This window comes from Eucalyptus grandis, chromosome 3 (genome assembly GCF_016545825.1).
Source record: "Eucalyptus grandis isolate ANBG69807.140 chromosome 3, ASM1654582v1, whole genome shotgun sequence".
In the NCBI taxonomy this organism is placed as follows: domain Eukaryota; kingdom Viridiplantae; phylum Streptophyta; class Magnoliopsida; order Myrtales; family Myrtaceae; genus Eucalyptus; species Eucalyptus grandis.
In genome coordinates, this window is record NC_052614.1 from 27,710,323 (window position 1) to 27,730,212 (window position 19,890).

Below are 19,890 nucleotides of genomic sequence, written 5' to 3' on the forward strand. Positions count from 1 at the left end.
ACACAGCTGGTTTTATTATTGATGGGCAAAAATCATATAGATGAGCAAAAATTGCTGCCAAGATACTTGAAATGTTTAGACTAATCTTCTAAACTGGTTTTTGTAGCTCATACAGCAATAATCCTCTAAAAGCCATCTTGTTCTTCCGATGAACTACTTTCTCTTAGGATATTGTCGGTAAGAAAACTACAAAGGTTATCTCTCAAGTGTTTCTGACGGCAAACGTAGCCATTTTGAAATAAGTTCAGCTCTTCCAGTTGAAGTTGTTTCTTATTTTTTGCATTTTCGTCTTCAATTACAGATAGCTAATGCTATAATGAGTGAACAGAAAAGATAATTAAAGAAGTTGCAAGAAGACAGGAAATCTTTTAGCTTCATTCATTACAGATAATGCAGCAAATAACATTATTATGCTGCTGAATTGAATAGAACACCTCCCATGATTTAGTATGACAAATGAAAGGACATTCATAAAGTTATCAACTCGACAACATGGGGAGTTTCCTTTATAGAAAAGAAACCCGAATTTATTTAACAAACTCAAACATAGACAGGATAGGTAGCAGGAACCCGTTCCACGAGATGTTGGAGGAGAGATCAGAAGCAAGCGTCCAAGAGACAGCAGCAACAAAGAGCAGCCAAACTGCAAATTCGTAATGAAAAAGAAAGAGTACGATACATCACATAACTGGAGTTAAAAATTGGCTTTTCAAAATCTGATCATATCGATTTCACCATAGTTCGCTAATTCTAATTAAACGGCTGTTTTTCTTCTTCTTATTGCTTTTGACCCTGAACAAACTAGGTATAAACACTGGGAATTTATATCAAGAATTGACTAGAGAGAGAGAGAGAGAGAGAGAGAGCTAACCAGCCTTCCAAGAAACCGACATTTTTTTGGTCTTGGTGGGGGGGCGGTGGAGGCTGGATGACCGGAGGTGGCGGGGCATAGGCCGGCAGCGGGGGATATTGCTGAGCGTAACCCGGTGGTGGATATGCAGCAGGCGGTGGATAAGCATCCTTCGGATATGGTCCTGGCGGATATGGTCCTGGCGGATATGCTACACTTTCACAGGGAAAGCCATAAACGCAAGTTAGCCCTAATCTGAAGTTCATCTTACCAGAGTCAGGTTTAAGCTCTAAAAGAAAACCAAAGATCTGCCATTTTGCCATTTTCAATCTAATCTTTGACTACTGAGAACATGAAATATGCATCAACATTTAAAATCAGGAGATGCAAGCAATCATTTTGCGGAGTATTCAAAATCAAGAAACGGGGAAACAGAGAAAACCAAAGAAGGAGAGACGGATGAAGATGAGAACCGGATGGAGGCGGTGGTTGATTGTAATAACTCATCGTGAGAATTGGATAAGACCAAGACCTCGCCTCCTCCTCTGCTCTTACAAAACCTGCAAAATCTCGACGGAGATCTTGGTACAACGAAATGGAGCGAGAGATCAGCCTTTCTTTCCCCCTTGCTTTTTCGGCCTTTTTAAAATAAGTGTATAATTGTAAACCTCAAAAGTTGCTCCAAATATAAGGGGTATCGCTAAGTGTAGTGACCATGACTTTTCCATCATCCCGCTAAATAATTATGGATGGAAATAGAGTACTTAATTAATGAACAGCAAATAGGGGAGAGTTAAAAAAAAAAGTCTTAAATATATCATAATCGTGCTAATTCAGTCCTAATATCTTTTTGAAATCAATTCAATCCTAAACATTTTGCATTTATGTTAATTCAACCCATCCGGCAAATTTTGGCGGAATGGTACTGATGTAGATTTTTTAATAATATTTTAATATTTTTTTTGGAAATATTTATAATTTTTTTCTTTTTTTCGTACTTTTAGTTTTTTTTCCATCCACTTAGGGTTGGGGCAAGTACTAAGAAAAAAAAAGATAATAATAAAAAGTATTAAAAAAAAGTCTACGTTAACGTTAACAGTGCCATATTAGCGTTGACCGGTCAAAATTGATAAAATGAACTGAATTAATACAAATATAAAAAGTTTATGATTGAATTATCAAAATAAAAAAGGTTTATAATTGAATTAACACAATTAAAAAAAATTTAGGACTTTTTGGGTAATGTTTCCTAGCAAATAGTGATCTTTTGAGAAAGCTCTTGTTCTCCGACAATGAATTTCATTTCCCTAGCAAAAATTTAAGATAATGAACTATGTAGATTCTCTCCAGTAATGACTACAAGCTTTGAAATGAGTAGAAGAATCCAGCCACGTACGAAAACGTGGTTACAAAATCAATTAAATACTATGGGATACTATAACAAGCTAATTAGCAAAGTCTATTTGAAAAAGTTGCCGAGGAATTTTAATCACATAACTACAAGGAAACCCTGCAGTCCTTACTTGAATCGGTCGCCATAGACCAAACCTCATGGGATGATAAGGTCAATCCCTCTCCCACACGTGAATTGAGGCATTGCCTTAAGGGGTACTCGAACTCGCATCAGCTATACGGCCAAAGCAGCATCATCAACCAAGAAAGCAACCCATCAGGTTTTGTTCTCAAAACAAATTGAAAACAAATGCAAACTGAAGTAACTTGTCTGGATGAAATGTGAAAAATAATCACGTAGTCAGAACTACAAGTTCAATGTGGATGTACATTTACATTATGCATTGATACTATAAGGGCGTGCAAGTTCTCATAAGTGTTGACATGTATATCATTATATATATACATATATATATGTGTGTGTGTGTGTGTGTGTTTCCGCGGGGGGAGGGGGGGGGGTGGTTGGGGTTAATGCATTTCTATCTTGTTATGTTATAAACTGTGTCAGCTCACCTTGTGAGATTTACCGATCAAAGTTGACTTGTATACAGTCTAATTCCAATTTTGTTTGAGTAGGAATCATTAGCTGACACACAATTCATTGAAAATTAGTTCTTTCTCATTTACAAGCATGTAGGCTTTCACAATCGACAATCGTTACACTCATATCCACGAATTACAGCTTAGGCTGATAGAGTTATTCTAGTGTATTGTTTCTCATTGGCGAATAGCAAAGAACAAAATGAAATAATCTTTACTTCCCACGTAATATGATGCTTACTTTAGGTGATAATCTCAATGCGTCATTTGTGACACCCAAAACGTATAAACATCATTGTCCACTTAAAATCCTCAATCTAGGTGCAATTATGCTTTTTTAATAGATCTTTGGGCCCAGCTCTAGTCATAGTCATGACTACTTTTATACCCTAGATTAAGAAAACCTAACTCACCAACTTGTAATTGTTGTCAATATGCATTCTTCCATGAGATCATAGAAGTTACTTTTGTCTCAATAAGTTATTTCAACAAATCTAGAGTTCACAACACTAACCCCACTACCACCTTTTTGTCTCAGTAAGTTATTACAACAAATCTAGAGTTCACACTACTCCCTCGGTGCGTGCATCGCACCTGCCTTTTTCTATCGATCCAACAATATGAATTTGTATGTGACCCACCCAGAAGAAGATGAGTGAAGGGCCTTCATGAGTTTAGAGGAGTGAATATAAGAGTGAATATAATTTTACAAGTCATAATGACTCATATGCAGGTGCAGATGTTGCCCCGCCATTCAATCCGAACACTCGCAATCAAGTTGATATCGAATATAAATATTTTCGAAGAATCCTCGTACCCATATTGCTATGAACTTGCACAGCTCGAACTCCCATATTGTACCCTTTGACTTACTGGCAAAGCGAATGTGAACGCACATAACTTACTCCTTATTTAACTTCGGAACACAGAAGGTGCGAACATGGCCATGTGATGATGATCTTTCAAAGTGTGAACGCAAATAATTTCAGTCATTTTTATTTCCTTCAACCCCAATGTTACATATTCTATTACTATATATGCTGAATTTTCTGTTCTCTTGACTGTTTCCAACAGCTCGGACTCTCACGTTTTTGTCCCACTTCCAGCGTTCATAGGTAAGAAATGTTGAACACTCAGGTGATGGCGGGACAACCTTTTGCACACCTTGACAAGACCGCCTTCCGGTGATCTTAAAAATCTCAGTCCTTTGTATAGGGCTGGTGTATAAGGATTCTATTCTTAAAGTGCTCCCGACGAAACTGAAATTCAAAACTAGAAAGAGAGGACAAAGTCTCTAATCATTAAAGCTAATTCTAGATTTAGAGATATCCTAAATATCAATATTTAGGATATTTTCTTTAATTTTCCTATTTTGATTTTGCATTTCTGATTTAATTTTCTTAGCTAGTCATCTAATACGGCTTATAAATAAGCCTATGCACTCTTTTCCACATATATTGACATATGCTAAAATTTCTCAATTTTTTTTTTTTTTGATAACCGTGGAACTGCCTTGCAGCCGATAGTAGCTACGCATAAACCACGGGAGGTGCTAGCATAGGGACCCACCTCCCACAGCTCCCCACTTTAGTTGCACATTATGACGAGTTGGGGAATCGAACCCCAACTTGCGTGTGGCCAACGTGCGATTCCACCAACTTGACCACCACGGGGTGGGTAAATTTCTCAATTTTTATCTTCTGCATTATTCTTAATTTGGTATTAAAGCCTCATTTCGTAAGACAACCCTATTGTCACTTCGCAACCAACGCACCCATGCACCCATAGCAAAATAAATCCATCCCCACCACTCAGTAGTGTTCATCCGAGTGCCTCATTCCTGTTTGAGTAAGCGCCATGGTGGCCGGCGACACCTCGCCAAGTTGAGCTTTTCTTTTTCACTGAAGTATTTTTTAATGCCTCGAAGTTGCATATTCGCATAGTAACTTTTGCTTAGCAAAGTCTGGCTTATTCCACTTGCTGTTTCCACATTCAATTACCTTTCGACAACAAAGTTGACCCCAAATGATGCATGTTGTTCGAGTCCAATAGCAAAGTCGACCGCAAAGGATGCATGTTGTTAGCTATCGATTCTCAGCTTTTCACTTCTTGTTTCAAGAAACCGACACCGCCACCCAACTCGCTGCTATCTGATGAACAACATGGTAAAATCTCATTGTCAACGGAAGCTTGGAGCCATCATATGCACTGCCCCACCTCGGATCCACTCAGCTCATTTCTGCAGCTCACTTATCTCATAGCAATTAAAGATTTTGCGACGTTTGTTCGAATTACTTTTCGAACTCAAGTTAATTTGTTTGAACTCACATTGCGTTTGTGGGGGATGTTACAGATTAGATAACTTCACTAGATATTTAGGATATTTAAGCATAAGAAAATAATTAAATTGCAAAAATGAACCATCACGCCTTAAACCCCGAGTGTGCGAACATCCCTCAACAGTCATTTAGTTGCAACATCCTAGAACGCGTCGCCAACCCATTCTTTTTATCCTTTAGATGAACTGCAAGCAGAAGCATTATATATAAATATCAGTCAAACATAATAATTGGGATAGTATAAACACAACATCAAACATTTCCCAAAAAAAAAAAAAACACACACACACACACAGACACACACAACTTTTTTTTAATTACCGTTAATCCTAGGAGGTTTAGTAATTACAAACCCATTCAAAAGGGGCGACTTCCTACTGACCAACATAAAAATTTGTAGGGTCAGGGTTAACTTAAGCTTCTCTAAGGTAAAGGCCAGCCATGGTATCTAGAGGAGTCTCGGGATCACAGTTGAAGGGTACTCCTCCACATCTAGGTTAGTCTCCAAATTCTCAACGTCACCATCAAAGGTGTCGATGTCCATCGGATCCCACACCTACTCTCCAATTCCCTTGCCAGGTGGTCCATCAAAACCATGGATTGGGCCAAAATGATCTTCTCCCTCCTGAATAAACTAGGCCTTAAACTTATGGGGCACCCAATGGACCAACCCCTCATCTACCTACACTGTAGTAACCACGAGCTCATTTACCTGCTTGGACCCTATAACAAGGTATGAGGTCATGACCATATCGTCGTCCATAAGGATCTCAAATTGCACGTGATGGTGTTCCGTACTATGGGCCTGAAAAGAACAAACAACGATGAGTGAGATAAAAATCTCAGTAAATCAATGACCTAAGCCTCAATTAGGACTCTGATTCGTCTCGGAGACAGCCTAAACATGTAGTGTTATATATACTTACCTTGCCTTGGAACATCCCTGCATATTATTAATTCACATATGCCCCTAATAATGCAACAAACTTAACAACTAATCAGAATACAACTCATACATATCAATGCACATTGCATTCACACACGTTTTAATTATTACGACCCTCAAGCCACAGCCAACACAAGAGTTGGCAGTCTTTTAGTATGATTGGGCATCATTCTGCCCCATCAGACACGGCATCATTTATAACCCCCGCCATAGATGGCATTTCTTAAGGAGCACCGGTCAGCCCTCAATTGCAATTAGGCATCTGGACCTCACTAGGCATCTAACAAAAATTGGGCATCATTCCCAAACTTCCGTTGGGTGACGGATTCCATTGAGTGACCATTCAAGCATGTCAATACTCATGTCAATCTTATTTGCCATTAATCAGCCTAATGCAAACAGAGTTCATGCTCAAACAATAAACTCCGGTAATTTTTCACATGTAAAATTACGGTAAAATAATCACACGTGGTCATGTATATAAAATTACCTCGCCAAACTTTGCACACTTTTATTTTAAAACTTCATCGCTCCAATTAACACATAAAACATGGCATTTGAACATGACACTTCATGAGTTATCATTTATGTATCCTTAAAACCTTTCTTTACAATAGCATATGAGGTTTATGGATTGGGCAATTATTTTCAAGGCATACAAGCTTCAAACAACAAGAATTATGCAAAACTTCATCCAATAATTCAAATATAAATTCTACTTATTGACTAATCCGTCGTTAATTAGCGCTAATCATCATTAATTAAGATTAATTATAATTAATTAAGCCTAACCGCTATTTACTAAACTAACTATAATTAATTAAGCCTAATTACAATTAATTAAGATTAACTATCATCAATTAAACTAATTGCAATTAGCCATAATCTAAACTACCCTTAAGCACAATTAACACTAAGTTATCCTTAATTAGCACTAATTGTCCTTAATTAAGACTAACTATAATTAGCGTTAATATAATCCATCCTTAAATGCAATTAATGCTAAACCGTCATTAACTAACACTAACCACCATTACCATAATATAATCCTACCCTAAATGCAATTAACACTCTAATCCAGAATGAGGAAGTTAATTCATGGTTTACAGCAATGATGAGCTCACAGCGATGGTAACGCAACGGTGACAAGGGCATGACGTTTGTAGTTCAAACAGTGGCACAAATGGCATCACTTGGCAAAGCTTGGACTCACAGCCAAGCTTGGGGAGTGTTCGGTGGTGATGGGGCCTATGGCTTAAGGGACGGCAAACGGCACGACGTTGAGTGGGTGGTGGTGGTGCGATCATGTGAGGGATGGGCAGTAGTGTGAATACCAGTGATCATAGCAACAACAAGGGTGGCTATGGAGGAAATGAGGAAGAAGAAGAAGAAGAAGAAGAAGAAGAAGAAGAAGATGAAGAAAAATGAGAGGAGATGGAGGAAGGAGTTTCAGCCGGCTTGGAGAGGGAGGGAGGGAGGGGGGCGGGGGGAGAGATTTCCCCCCAAAATCCTCCTCATCATGCCAATCTCACCCAAACCCTTAAAATCCTCTCCTCCAAGCTCTTTGTCCCTTTTGTCTTTTTGCTAAACCTTTTAGAAGGGGCAAAATGGTCATTTCACAAATTTTACATAAATTTCCAACTTTGCCTCTGGGTCCAATTACTAAAATGGGCTTGGCCTAGCTCCTTTTTCCAACTTCCAATTCTCGACATACTAATCTTTATTTGGAAATTTAATGTTTACCAATAAATCGAATATAATTGAGGCGACGTCCAATAGGATAGTCTTGAATCTTTTGAAAGTTCAATACCCGAAATTGAATTAAATTTCATGGTTAAAATTGATCAAATGCAACTTTAGTACGACCGAAACTATCAAGTGGCCTTTAAGAGTTTTAAGAGTTCTCGTGTGTGTGACTCACTGTCGATAATTTTCGATCCACGTTTGTACATCTTCAAATCATTGACAACCCTCGATTGTCAGGTAATCGTGATGAATCAATTACTTACCCTGAGTATAAGATTAATAGAAAATCAATTTATTGTCGTTCCCAACAAACATTGTAATAGTGTAAAATCATTCGTAAACTAATTACATACTTCTATCAAGTCGATTTGTATTCATTCGCTAATTGACTTATAACAATGCAATATTGTCCTTGTTGATCTTTACGGTTGAGTAGTCCGTCCGTTATTGAATTCTCCGGTCGTTCACGTTTTAATCCTTTATAGCCCCTCCTAATAGATTAGTTACTCATGAGTAATCAGTTCAGAGTAAATTCAGTTACAATACATTGATAAATTAACCATTTCATATATCTTGAGAATGTTTGAATTTTAAGATATTATATGAACAACATGAGAGAATGGGTTAATAACTATACAACAAGGCATGGACATGCACATGAACAAGTGAAGTTTGATGTTTAAACTAAAGGCTTAACAAATGCGCCCAAGAGGATGCTCAGATTAATTGCAGTCTTGAGTACTAAGATCAGGTTCTCTTAACTCTGACTCAATCAAAAAGGTATCCTATAGTCACACGGTCTCATGAACAAAGATAAACCCTTTTGACACCAAGAAAGAAAATTTGGGGTTGAGAAGGACAACCTTTATTTCACGGTCTCATAGTTAAGGTCATATCCTTCTCAACACCTTCTTAGATATTTTTCTAATTACGGTTTTGGTCTAATGATAGGGTGTATGAGCTAATGCGTGGTGTTAAAGCATTTGAGGCACACATGACAATTTTTAATACAAGAGCCCCTTCAATATCAAATTAAAACATTCATTATCATCATTACTCTGCAAAACAAAGATTAGCAATGACTAATCCTCTTACAACTCCCATCTACAAAAATATTTAACATATGATGTTAGGGGCGTACTTTGTCTCCACACTACCATACAAAAACATTTTTAAAAAAAGAAAGTTCATGCCCTAGTCCACTAAGAGTTTTAATTCGAGTTATCAGTGGAGTAGCCAAACTATTGCGACCTTCCCAAATATAAAAAAACCAAAGGGAAAGGTAATGGATTACTATTTCAAAGACTTAGCACAAATTCTCCCAATCTCATACCAACCATAACTTTCGGGCTTTAAAAATAATTAGCTTAACATGCAATTCAAATTTTTTAAGAGTCGCTGCTAATCAATGATTGGTAAGTTGATTAGACACATAAATAAAGTGTAGGTTTACTTCAAACCAAAGATTCATGGATACAGAACTTGATTACACTAGAAAAACTTAATATCCTTTCAATAAATTTTCTCTTTACTTCAAAAATATTTTGCAAGCAATCTTGGTCAATTTTAACTCAAACCACTACCAAGCGAGAGATTATCATGCGAGGGCACAACAAAAAATGCAACAACCAATAATCAAAGTAGTAAATAAATTACTAGAGATAGAGCATGAACATAAATACCTCAAGCAAGCAAAAGCCCATTAATTGCAATGCATCAAATTTCTAGAGGATATTAACTAGAAAATGCATGCATGTCCTTAACATAATTTCTATATGTAATGACATATAATTTTTTTTTGGTTTTCTTTATTCTTTTTTTATAAAACTTAAACTATAAGCAATACATAAGTGTAATTTTAAGTCTATGTGATCCCAATTTAACTAATGACTTGTGACATGCAATTTAATTTATATGACTCTAAACATGCAATCACTAAATGACACAACATGAGATGACATGGCAATTGTCACGCCCCGAACCTCGAGCATGCACGCATCCCTCGATGGTCGATCAAATTACGATGTTTCTAGGACGCGTCGCCAACCCATTCATTTTAAACATAGGCGGAAGCGAATTAAACAATCTCTAGACAACAAACAAACATGGGATAGAAAAGTAGGACAACAAATTCAAACAAAACACAATTTATAAACACATCTGGTTTATGCACAAAAGGTCTAACTAAAAAAGAAACCCCTAGGCCATCTACACTCTGGACACTTCAGCCTCGGCTCTGGATCCTCCACGCTACGGCCCTGAAATTAGTAACCCACGACAGGGTGAAATAAAAATCTTATAGAGTCTACACCCTAAACTCCAATTAAAAAGATAATACATCTAGAGGCAGCCTAAACACCCATCAAATGAGACTTACTTCGCCTCAGCACCTCCCTGCACATTAGTACAGTTCATATAACATATGTATACAGTACATGCAATCAACAATTGGAATACTTCACTTTAATAAATCAATCAATCATAAGGGCCCCGATTATAAGACCAAATCATTATGACACGTCTTATTCTGTGCCACATAATTTTGTCTCATAATCAAACGCAATCATCTCACTTAGTCAATCGTTCCAATTAATTACGGCCCCACGGGCACGTCCGACTCAACAGTCAGCAGTCTTTTGGCATAACCAGGCATCGTCCCGCTTCGCCAGGCACGGCAACGTCTACTTCTAGACGACATTCTACATAGGAGCATTGGTCCAACCTCCACTACGACCGGCATCCATTGTCAGGGGCATTCCACATAGGAGCATTGCCCACCCGACTCTCATCAGGTGATGGGTTCTCATAATATCATGCACACATCCAATCCCGGCCAAGGATATTGTGTTTTGCACTCAAATGTCTCAATTAAAATAATATGCTCATATTTTCTTCATATTCAAAACAACCGGTAAAATAATCGAGTGTGGGTACACGATCAGATTGAGCTATAAAATGCGATATTCACACTTTTAAAAATCTCACTATTTGATATAGTACTTAAAAATATTTTTGGCGTCAAAAACCGATACCCAAAATTTTTCTAATTAAATATCAAAATCCATAATTTTGAAATAATAAATCAAAATCCACAATCATCATTCAATTGCACAATTTAACATTCAATTGTACAAACCAATACACCACGACAATCATCACGAAATTCTGATGACCGGTTATCCCAGTATAATTTTTGAAAAATAATAAATAATTAAATAAGTTACAAAATAATTAAATAAAACACTAATTAAGCTATATACACTAATTTAACCACCTAATTGAACTAATTAAATTAATCTAACCAACCTAGCTACATCTAATCTAATTAAACTACCTAATTGAACTAACTAACCACCTAATTAACCTATCTAATTAATCTAACTAGCTAAACAAGCTAAATAACTATACTAATATGACTTAAACTAATCTAAACCTCTCATAAGAATAATTAACCTCCTAAGTAAGATTTAGCAAGTAAACTCATCGGATTATGGAGCCGATGAGTTCACGGCAACGGTGACGCGGAGGCGAGCGAGACTTGAGCCTAGGGCAACGCCAAGTGAGGTTCGGAAGGGCCTAGAAAAAGCCCACCAAGCTTATAGCCCAAGCTATGAGGTTCGGTTCTGCTTTGGCTGGACCGAACAGCTACGGCAGCTGAAATGGGCTGGACTGGCGCAAGTAGAGGTGGTGGCTGAGATGATGGCTCAAGGATGGCGACAACGGAATGGTCGATGGCTAGCTTTTGTGGACAACGGCTTGGGACGCCGGGGGGCGGGGAATGCGCGAGGCTAGAGGCACAGTCGAGCGGCTTGAGCTGGCCTCGCAAGTGATCGGTAGTGTGCGACTGCTGCGGCTTCCGCGGGCTCGGGCAGTTGACGGCAGTAAGGATGGAGGGCTGGTTGATCTTAGCTGGTTTTTCTCATTCTAATTCAGCAACAATGGATGATAGAGAAGCAAGGAAGAAGAAGATAGGCTGCTGCAGCTGGAGGGGAAACAAATGGCCACCAAAGTCAAGCTAAAATATCCAAATACTTGAGTGCAAGGTCCCCACCAGGCCTCAGCCACAACCCAGCAGCCATTTCCCTCCTCAAGCTTCCCCAACAAGCCAAGATTGAAGCTAAAATATTGCAATTTTCTGGTCAAAAATCGCCCAATTTTGATTTTTCACCAAAAATCCGGGCTTGTCGAAATTTTTTCAAAAGATGAGTCGACGTCCTAAAAATAAATCATGACACGCTAGAACTTTTGATTCTTGAAATTGGGTTCAATTTCATGGTTAATTTTAACTGGATGCGATTTTAGCATGACCTAATCTACCAGGTAACTTTTAGAAATTTTTAGTATAATTGACCCATGGTTGATTATTTTCGATCCACATTGTACATCTTCGGCTTATTGACGACATTTGGTTATCATAAAAATCTCAAGGTTTCAATTATCGACACAGGGTACAGAAACAATAGAAAAATCGGTTTAGTATCGTTCGACAAGAATTTTACAATTAGGTGGAATCACCCACAATTTAATTACATGCCTTTATCGAATCGACCTATCGCCGGTCTCTAATTGATTTTAACGATGCCATATTGACCCTTGCAGATTAGCACGATCGAGCAGTCGATTTCTGATCGAATTCTCAAATAAGTCGCGTTTATATTCTTTAACGGTTTCACCTGATAAATTAGTTGTCTCGTGAGTGATCAGCTTAGAGAAAAAAACTATAGGCGCGTTGATGAAAAGTCCATTTCATTTTATCAAAGATAGGGTTGAAAATCAGGATGTCACAACTCTTCCCATTTTATAAAAATTTCGTTCTCGAAATTTAAACCATTACAAGTCTCAAACAAAAATGTGAGGGTATTGTCGTCTCATCGAGTTTCACTTTCCTAGGTTGCTCTTTCTGTCCCGTGGTTTTGCCAGACCGCTTTGACTAACAAGATCGTCTTGGTACGCAGCACTTGCTCCTTGCGATCCATAATCTGAACTGGTCTCTTCACGTACAACACTCTATCGTCCACGTCTAATTCTTTAAAATTCAGCACATGGGTCGAGTCAGGCTTATACTTTCTTAATATTGACACGTGAAAGACATCATGTACTTGCACCAATCTCTGTGGCAATGCAAGACGATACGCTAAAATCCTTATTCTCTCCAGAATCTCAAAGGGACCGACGTATCTAGGGCTCAACTTCTCTTTCTTGCCAAAGCGCAAAATGCCCCTCATTAGTGACACATTCAGAAAGACGTGATCACCAACTTGGAATTCCAATGGTCTTTGATGCTTATTTGCATAGCTTTTTTGGCGACTCTAAGCGGTCTTTAATCTGTCCCTGATAACTGCAACTGCATCCACTGACTGTTGAACTAACTCTGGGCCTATAATCCTCAATTCTTCGACTTCATCCCAACAAACTGGAGTTTTGCACGCTCTACCCTACAACGCTTCAAATGGTGGCATCTGAATACTCTGCTGGTAGCTATTGTTGTAGGCAAACTCAACTAGATAAAGCTGTTCCTCCCAGCTTTCCTTGAAGTCTAACACACAAGCTCTCAGCATGTCCTCGAGGGTTTGAATTGTCCTCTCAGACTGGCCATCCGTCTGTGGATGATAAGCCGTTCTATATTGCAGCTTCATTCCCAAGGCAATCTGCAAAATTTTCCAGAAAGCTGCTGTGAACTTCAGGTCTCGATCAGAAGTAATCATCACTAGCACTCCATGTAGATGAACTATCTGACGCACGTACAACTCAGCATATCTGTCCAGTGCAAAGTCCTTTCGTATAGTGATAAACTGAGCTGACTTTATCAATTTGTTAACTACAACCCATATGGAAGCATATCCCTTTGACTCCTTGGTAAGCCCATCACAAAGTTCATTATGATATGTTCCCACTTCCATTCGAGAATCTCGAGATGTTGCAGAAGTCCTCCCGGCTTACAGTGTTGTGCTTTCACTTGTTGACACATCAGACACTTGGCGACATGCTTGACGATATCCGCCTTCATACTGAACCGCCAATAGTATTGACGCAGATTCTGATATATCTTCGTGCTACCTAGATAAATGCTGTAACTACTACGATGAGTGTGACACCCTGAACCACCTAGGGTCACCACAGGCACCTGACGTTACACCTAATTGCATCTCTTATAAGAAGCGTCGTAAAATCATTGACATTTTTTTTTTGAAAACGGTCCCAACGCGACTCATTAGCGGAAGCAAAATATAACATCGCCATCTCTCCCTCTAACAACCATGATACAATTGCACACCACTAAACTTCATAATAAAAGACAGCTATGACACTTTATTTACATATTTTCAAGATGGGTTTCCTTGGGTCGGTACATCAAAAGAAAGGCCAGGACTCAGCCATACTCGGCCTAAAACCCAAAAAGAAACAATCGACCCACTACAACTCACGTGTAAGATCCCCAATCACTAGTGTTGGCTAACCATCCCAAAAAGTTTCAGCTCCTACTTGACACGCACGAGCCCTCACACCCATCCCGGTGCATCAGGCGATGGCGGCGGCAGCATCCCCATGCATCGCTCCATTGCGTCGAACATGGACAGATATGAACTCCTGGACAACAGGGCCCCCAGCCAGGCCCCCATCATACATAACTAAACAACGCACTCGAATATACGTAAGACCAGGAACAGAAGAACAGTCAAACTCCTCGCACTCAACCTCTACATCCGAAGGTAGGCCGTAAAATACGCCCCGCGTGACAGTAGGGAGCGGCATGCTGCTAATCTGAAATGTTGGTCCCTGAAAGGGTGAGTACAACCACTCAGTAGGTAAAAGAATCCAATAACCACTCAATGCATCATACAATACAATCACATCATCGTACATGCCATTCATGCATCCATGCGTGCTTACCTTGAAGCCATGCATATACCATCATACATTTTCATCACAATCATAACACATACATGTCGTCATGTCATAGGTTATCATCATCATGTCATACACATGTATCATCATATTATAGGTCGCCATCATATCATACATATGCCATCATCATTATGTCCTAGACATATCATCATCATCATATCATATCATATATCACCATCATCATGACATCATCCTATCATACACATGTCATCGTCATCATGGCATCATCATATCATACATGCATATCATCATGCCATAGGTGATCATCATCATATCATATCATACATGCATATCATCATGCCATAAGTGATCATCATCATATCATGTCATCATGCCACAGGTGATCATCATCATATCATGTCATGTATGCATGATTCAATTTCCACTTTTAACTTTCAATTCGATCACCACATCACCATTTCTCAAGATCATTAATTTCATCTCATACTTTACACTTGCACCCCATCCTGGCATCGCGAGAAAAACCTCTGGCATTCAGCCACTTAAGGCCACCAAGCATCCGGCACCCCCACATTTCAGGCATCTCGCATCCCAACTGGCATCACGAGGCATCCCCCCGGGCAAAGAGCTCCGAGGCTTCCGGCACCCAACCATTCCAGGCATCCTGATACTCCCAGAGCCATCCAGCCATGTATCTCTGTACATTCCGGGCATCCGGCACCCCCCATCCCAAGCATCCTGATACTCCCAGGGCATTATCATCCGCCATAACAGTTTCCTCATTTATCATTGTCCACATTTACCAATTTAGGTCTCACTTAGCATGGCACATGATGCAATGGCAAATAAAATCACTTTCATCCTTCAATCTATACATGCATTATCAGTCATCATCATACATGCATCAAGGTACAATCATCCATAAAGATAAAATTCATGGAATTCATACAATTTAAAATAGTCCATTTATCATGCCCTCTTCTTTTTTTTGAAATTTATTTAAATTCCAGCTTGTATCATTTTTGAAAATATTTAAATTAAATATCCATATAATTCTCAAAAATCATGAAATTAAGGCTAGTGATAGACAAGACAATAGGGTAATAATTTCATGAAAAACACAAGGCCAATCGAATTCCACACAAAATTATAATTCACATAAATACAACATGTAATTTCGGATAAAAACAGAATGCACAGTTTCCGAAATAGTTTTATTAAAATATCCAAACGACCTCCGAAAATTATGAAATTTTACCAGGTTATAGCCAAAACACTAAAGTAGATTTTTCATGCGGACTTCTAACCCAAATTCTTTATAGATTATTTTCTACAGTCACATGAAGCTTCTGGATCTAACACCGAAACGTCCAGTGCATGCTTCTCCGAAATACTGAGTCTTTACCTACCTATTATTCTTCGTTTCCTCTTACATTTGGATATGTTTTACTTCAAGATGTTCTCTACAAGTTTCATGAAGGGATCTAAGTCGAATATCCGGAGTATAGTCATCATATGGGTCCATGAAGTCTCGGGTGACCTGTACCATGTCTCCAGATTTACCATCTTCAAGAGTAAGTTGATTCACTAGGTTGTACTTGTTAATTTTACTTCAAATTTGAGTATGTTATATTTTAAGATGTTCTCTACATGTTCCATGAAGAAATCGAAGAGAGATTCCTAGTAAAAATCAACATGCAACCACAGATCCACCGAAAGGTCAGTGAAATCGTTCCAGATCTGGTGTCTCCGTAGGATGAGCGTTTGACCCCTTAAATATCCATAATTTTGTACCAAATTTTATTATGTGTTATTTTAAGATGTTATCTAAAACTTTCATGAAGAGATAAAAGTCAAAATCGAACTCAAAACATGCATGCAAGCTCTCACAAAGTTCTGACTCAGGCGGTTCATGCGAAAACATTCCAGATCTAGCATCTCCGTAGGATGAGAGTTTGACCCCTTAAATCTCCATAATTTTGTACCAAATTTTAGTATGTTTTATTTTAAGATGTTAGATACAACTTTCATCAAGAGATCAAAGTCAAAATCAAACTCAAAACATGCATGCAAGCTCTCACAAAGTTCTGGATCAAACGGTTCATGCGAAAACAGCATGCGACTCAAGAACAAAACACATTAGCTTCACTCCCATGCCTCCAAATGTCCTAGATTCCGACCATACATGCAAGGCATTGGTGCAAGAGTAGAAAGTGGATTCCCAACTTGCCTCTAGACCGAACTAGCAACGAGCACACGGCGGTGAACAAGCAGCACACGGGCGGTGACGGGCGGACGGACGGCGAGCTCCTTCCTCTCCCTCTCGGCTTCTCCTCTCTCGGGCTCACTCTCTCTCTCGCACGGTTCTCTCTCTCTCTCCCTTTCTCACTTGGCCGAACAACCGGCCACTCTCTCTCCTCTTCTTCCCTTTTATTTCCCCCAAACCTTATCATTTGCAATGATTAGCTTGCCTCTTCAAATGGCCAATGCATGAGCTCCTCCTTGCCACTTGGCAAAGCCCATGCATGGGCCGGCCAATCTCCTTCTTGGGCCTCACTTGGGCCAGCAACAGTCCCTCCGTGGGCTTCTATTGGGCCGGCCATTCGGCCCACCAAAATCCCCCTTTTTGGGCCTAAGGCCCAAACCTAATTTAAATCCTAAATTTCACCTTTAAACACTTTTAATTCTTTCTTTTATAGATTTTAAATTTTTAAATTCCTCATGGCCAAAGTCTTGTAACATTTTATTTATAGGAATTTAATTTTATGAGGTGCATAGCCAAGCATAGATTATTCTCATTAATTTATCTAATTTAAAATCTCATGAACACAAGCATATATCACTTAGCCTTAAGAAGTCTAATGGCTAAAGCATAAACCATAGGTAATTTCATTACCTAATTATAGGCTTTAATTTCCTCTAGAGGATGACTTGAATTTTGGGATGCTACAATGAGCTTCTGACAAAATCTCTTCCTTAAGCTCTACATCATCAGGTACACACAATCGTCCACGAAACTTCAATATTCCATCATAAAAAATCTGAAAATTAGCCTTCCTCTTTTCCACATCCTCTTGTGGAATCTTTTGGATATTTGGATGTGACAACCACAGCATCTTAATTATGGTCTGCACTTCTGGTTCAATTATGAGGGTGGCCATAAGACTTGAAAAGTGGCCTACCTCAAATTTGAAAACTAGATCTCGGGCTCCTTTGAGTAAGATCCACTCCCGAATCACCATATGTGCAATTGAAGACTTCTGACTCAACGCATCTGCGACCTTGTTAGCCTTTCTAGGATGATATAGGATGTCGCAATCATAGTCCTTAAGAAGTTCCATTCAACGACACTGTCTCATATTCAACTCCTTTTGAAAGAATAAGTACTTGAGAATTTGATGGTCTTTAGAGATCTAGAATCTTTTTTCACACAAGTAATGTTTCAAAATCTTCAAAGCAAAGATAATCGCTGCGAGTTCTAAGTCGTGCGTTGAGTAATTCAACTCATGAGGTCTCAACTGACGGGACGCATATGCAACAATTCTGCCATGTTGCATCAACACGCAACCCAGTCCTCTGAATGACGCATCACTATAGATCTCATATCCTCTAGGTCCAGATGGAATTGTCAGTACTGGTGCGGTAATCAGCTTCTGCTTAAGCTCTTGGAAACTACGCTCGCACTTATCTATCCACACAAACTTCTCTTCCTTCTTCAGCAGTTTAGTCATCGGCATGGCTATTGCTAAGAATCCTTCCACGAACCGTCTATAATAACCTGCCAATCCTAAAAAGCTTTTGATCTCTATCACTGTCGTTGGTCTTGGCCAGTTGATCACTGCTTTAATCTTGGTTGGGTGTACAGAGATTCCCTCACCTGAAATCACATGACCTAGGAACACCACATGAGTTAACCAAAACTCGCACTTACTGAACTTGGCGTACAATCCATGATCTCGCAAAGTCTGAAGCACTGTCCTCAGCTGTCTTTCGTGCTCCTTAGGACTTCTCAAGTACATCAGGATATCGTCAATGAAAATGATCACAAACTGATCCATATACTCCTTGAACACCCGGTTCATCAAATCCATGAAAGTAGTTGGGGCGTTCGTCAAACCAAACGGCATTACAATGAACTCATAATGGCTGTAATGTGTACAAAATGCTATCTTCGGTATGTCTTCATTTATGATCCTCAGCTGATGATACCCCGTCCTTAAGTTGATCTTAGAAAATATCGACGCTCCTTGCAACTGGTCAAACAAGTCATCGATCCTTGGCAGTGGGTACTTATTCTTCTCCTGATTGATGCATGGCTCGGTTCATTCTTGTCCCCTTCGCCATCCTAGTAGCGCCCTATCTGCGATAGCGGTGTATGTACTCCCCTGGACTTACGCGAACAATTCCTCACCTAATGGCCGAGCTGACCACATTCGTAACACGCTCCCGTTCTCTTGAAACACGGGGCTGACCCATGTCTTTTCCCACAGAGACGACACGCGTCATTTTGGTTGGGTGCTGACTTTCCAATCCCACTATTTCGGTTGGGTGGAATGGGATACATTTCTTTTGACATCGACTTCTTCCCGAACTGATTACAATCCTTGCTAGACCCAAATTGTGACCCAGATGCGACGGCTCGCTCCCCGATCACAATTCCAGGTTGGACCTCAGCAAGTGCGGCTAAAACGGTGGCTACGACATTGGCGACGGTAGTGACGGGGGGCAGTTGTGGTGGCTTGATTCTCTACTTGTTGGCCTAGAATGCTTTCCAACGTCTCTAGCGCCTGCACGATCCCATTTATTCTAGGATTGCTGAGTGCTGCTACAGCCTGCAACGGTACTCTCTCACTAATGTTGGCCTGAGCTTGCACTCTACCTCCGGCACCAACCCTAGTTGGCGTCCTACCTCGAGTGATAGATGTCACTGACCTCTTCTTAGGAGTTCTCTGTTCCTGATCACTCATAATGCAGATTTTTTTTACAGAAACTTGCTTTCCAATTCCACATAGAATTAAAAACTGAGCGATCACACAAAACAAACTACCAATCATCTATTAATCACAAGCATCTGCATAAGAAAAAGGCATTTCCTACTAGCTATCATATAACCCATCGCACCTTATAACTCAAAACACTGACCAACTCTG

General features: G+C 39.4%; 1 protein-coding gene across 1 annotated transcript; it reads right to left on the minus strand.

Annotated features, from left to right (window-relative positions):
* Window positions 1-342: 342 nt before the first annotated feature.
* LOC104419862 (cysteine-rich and transmembrane domain-containing protein WIH2) lies at window positions 343-1,509 on the minus strand. The gene is made up of 3 exons (XM_010031663.3): window positions 1,324-1,509; window positions 872-1,061; window positions 343-643 (listed from the first exon to the last, which is right to left on the minus strand). The coding sequence occupies exons 1-3, from the start codon at window positions 1,355-1,357 to the stop codon at window positions 598-600; spliced, it is 270 nt and encodes an 89-aa protein (XP_010029965.1). The 5' UTR covers window positions 1,358-1,509; the 3' UTR covers window positions 343-597.
* Between the last annotated feature and the right edge of the window lie 18,381 nt (window positions 1,510-19,890).

What these genes read in the sequence shown, in the direction of transcription:
- LOC104419862 (XM_010031663.3), bottom strand. Translation starts at nt 1,357, where the DNA reads ATGAGTTATTACAATCAACCACCGCCTCCATCCG. An exon ending in TCAACCACCGCCTCCATCCG is followed by an intron (nt 1,062 to 1,323) that starts GTTCTCATCTTC and finishes GTGAAAGTGTAG; the next exon opens with CATATCCGCCAGGACCATAT. An exon ending in GTCGGTTTCTTGGAAGGCTG is followed by an intron (nt 644 to 871) that starts GTTAGCTCTCTC and finishes ACGAATTTGCAG; the next exon opens with TTTGGCTGCTCTTTGTTGCT.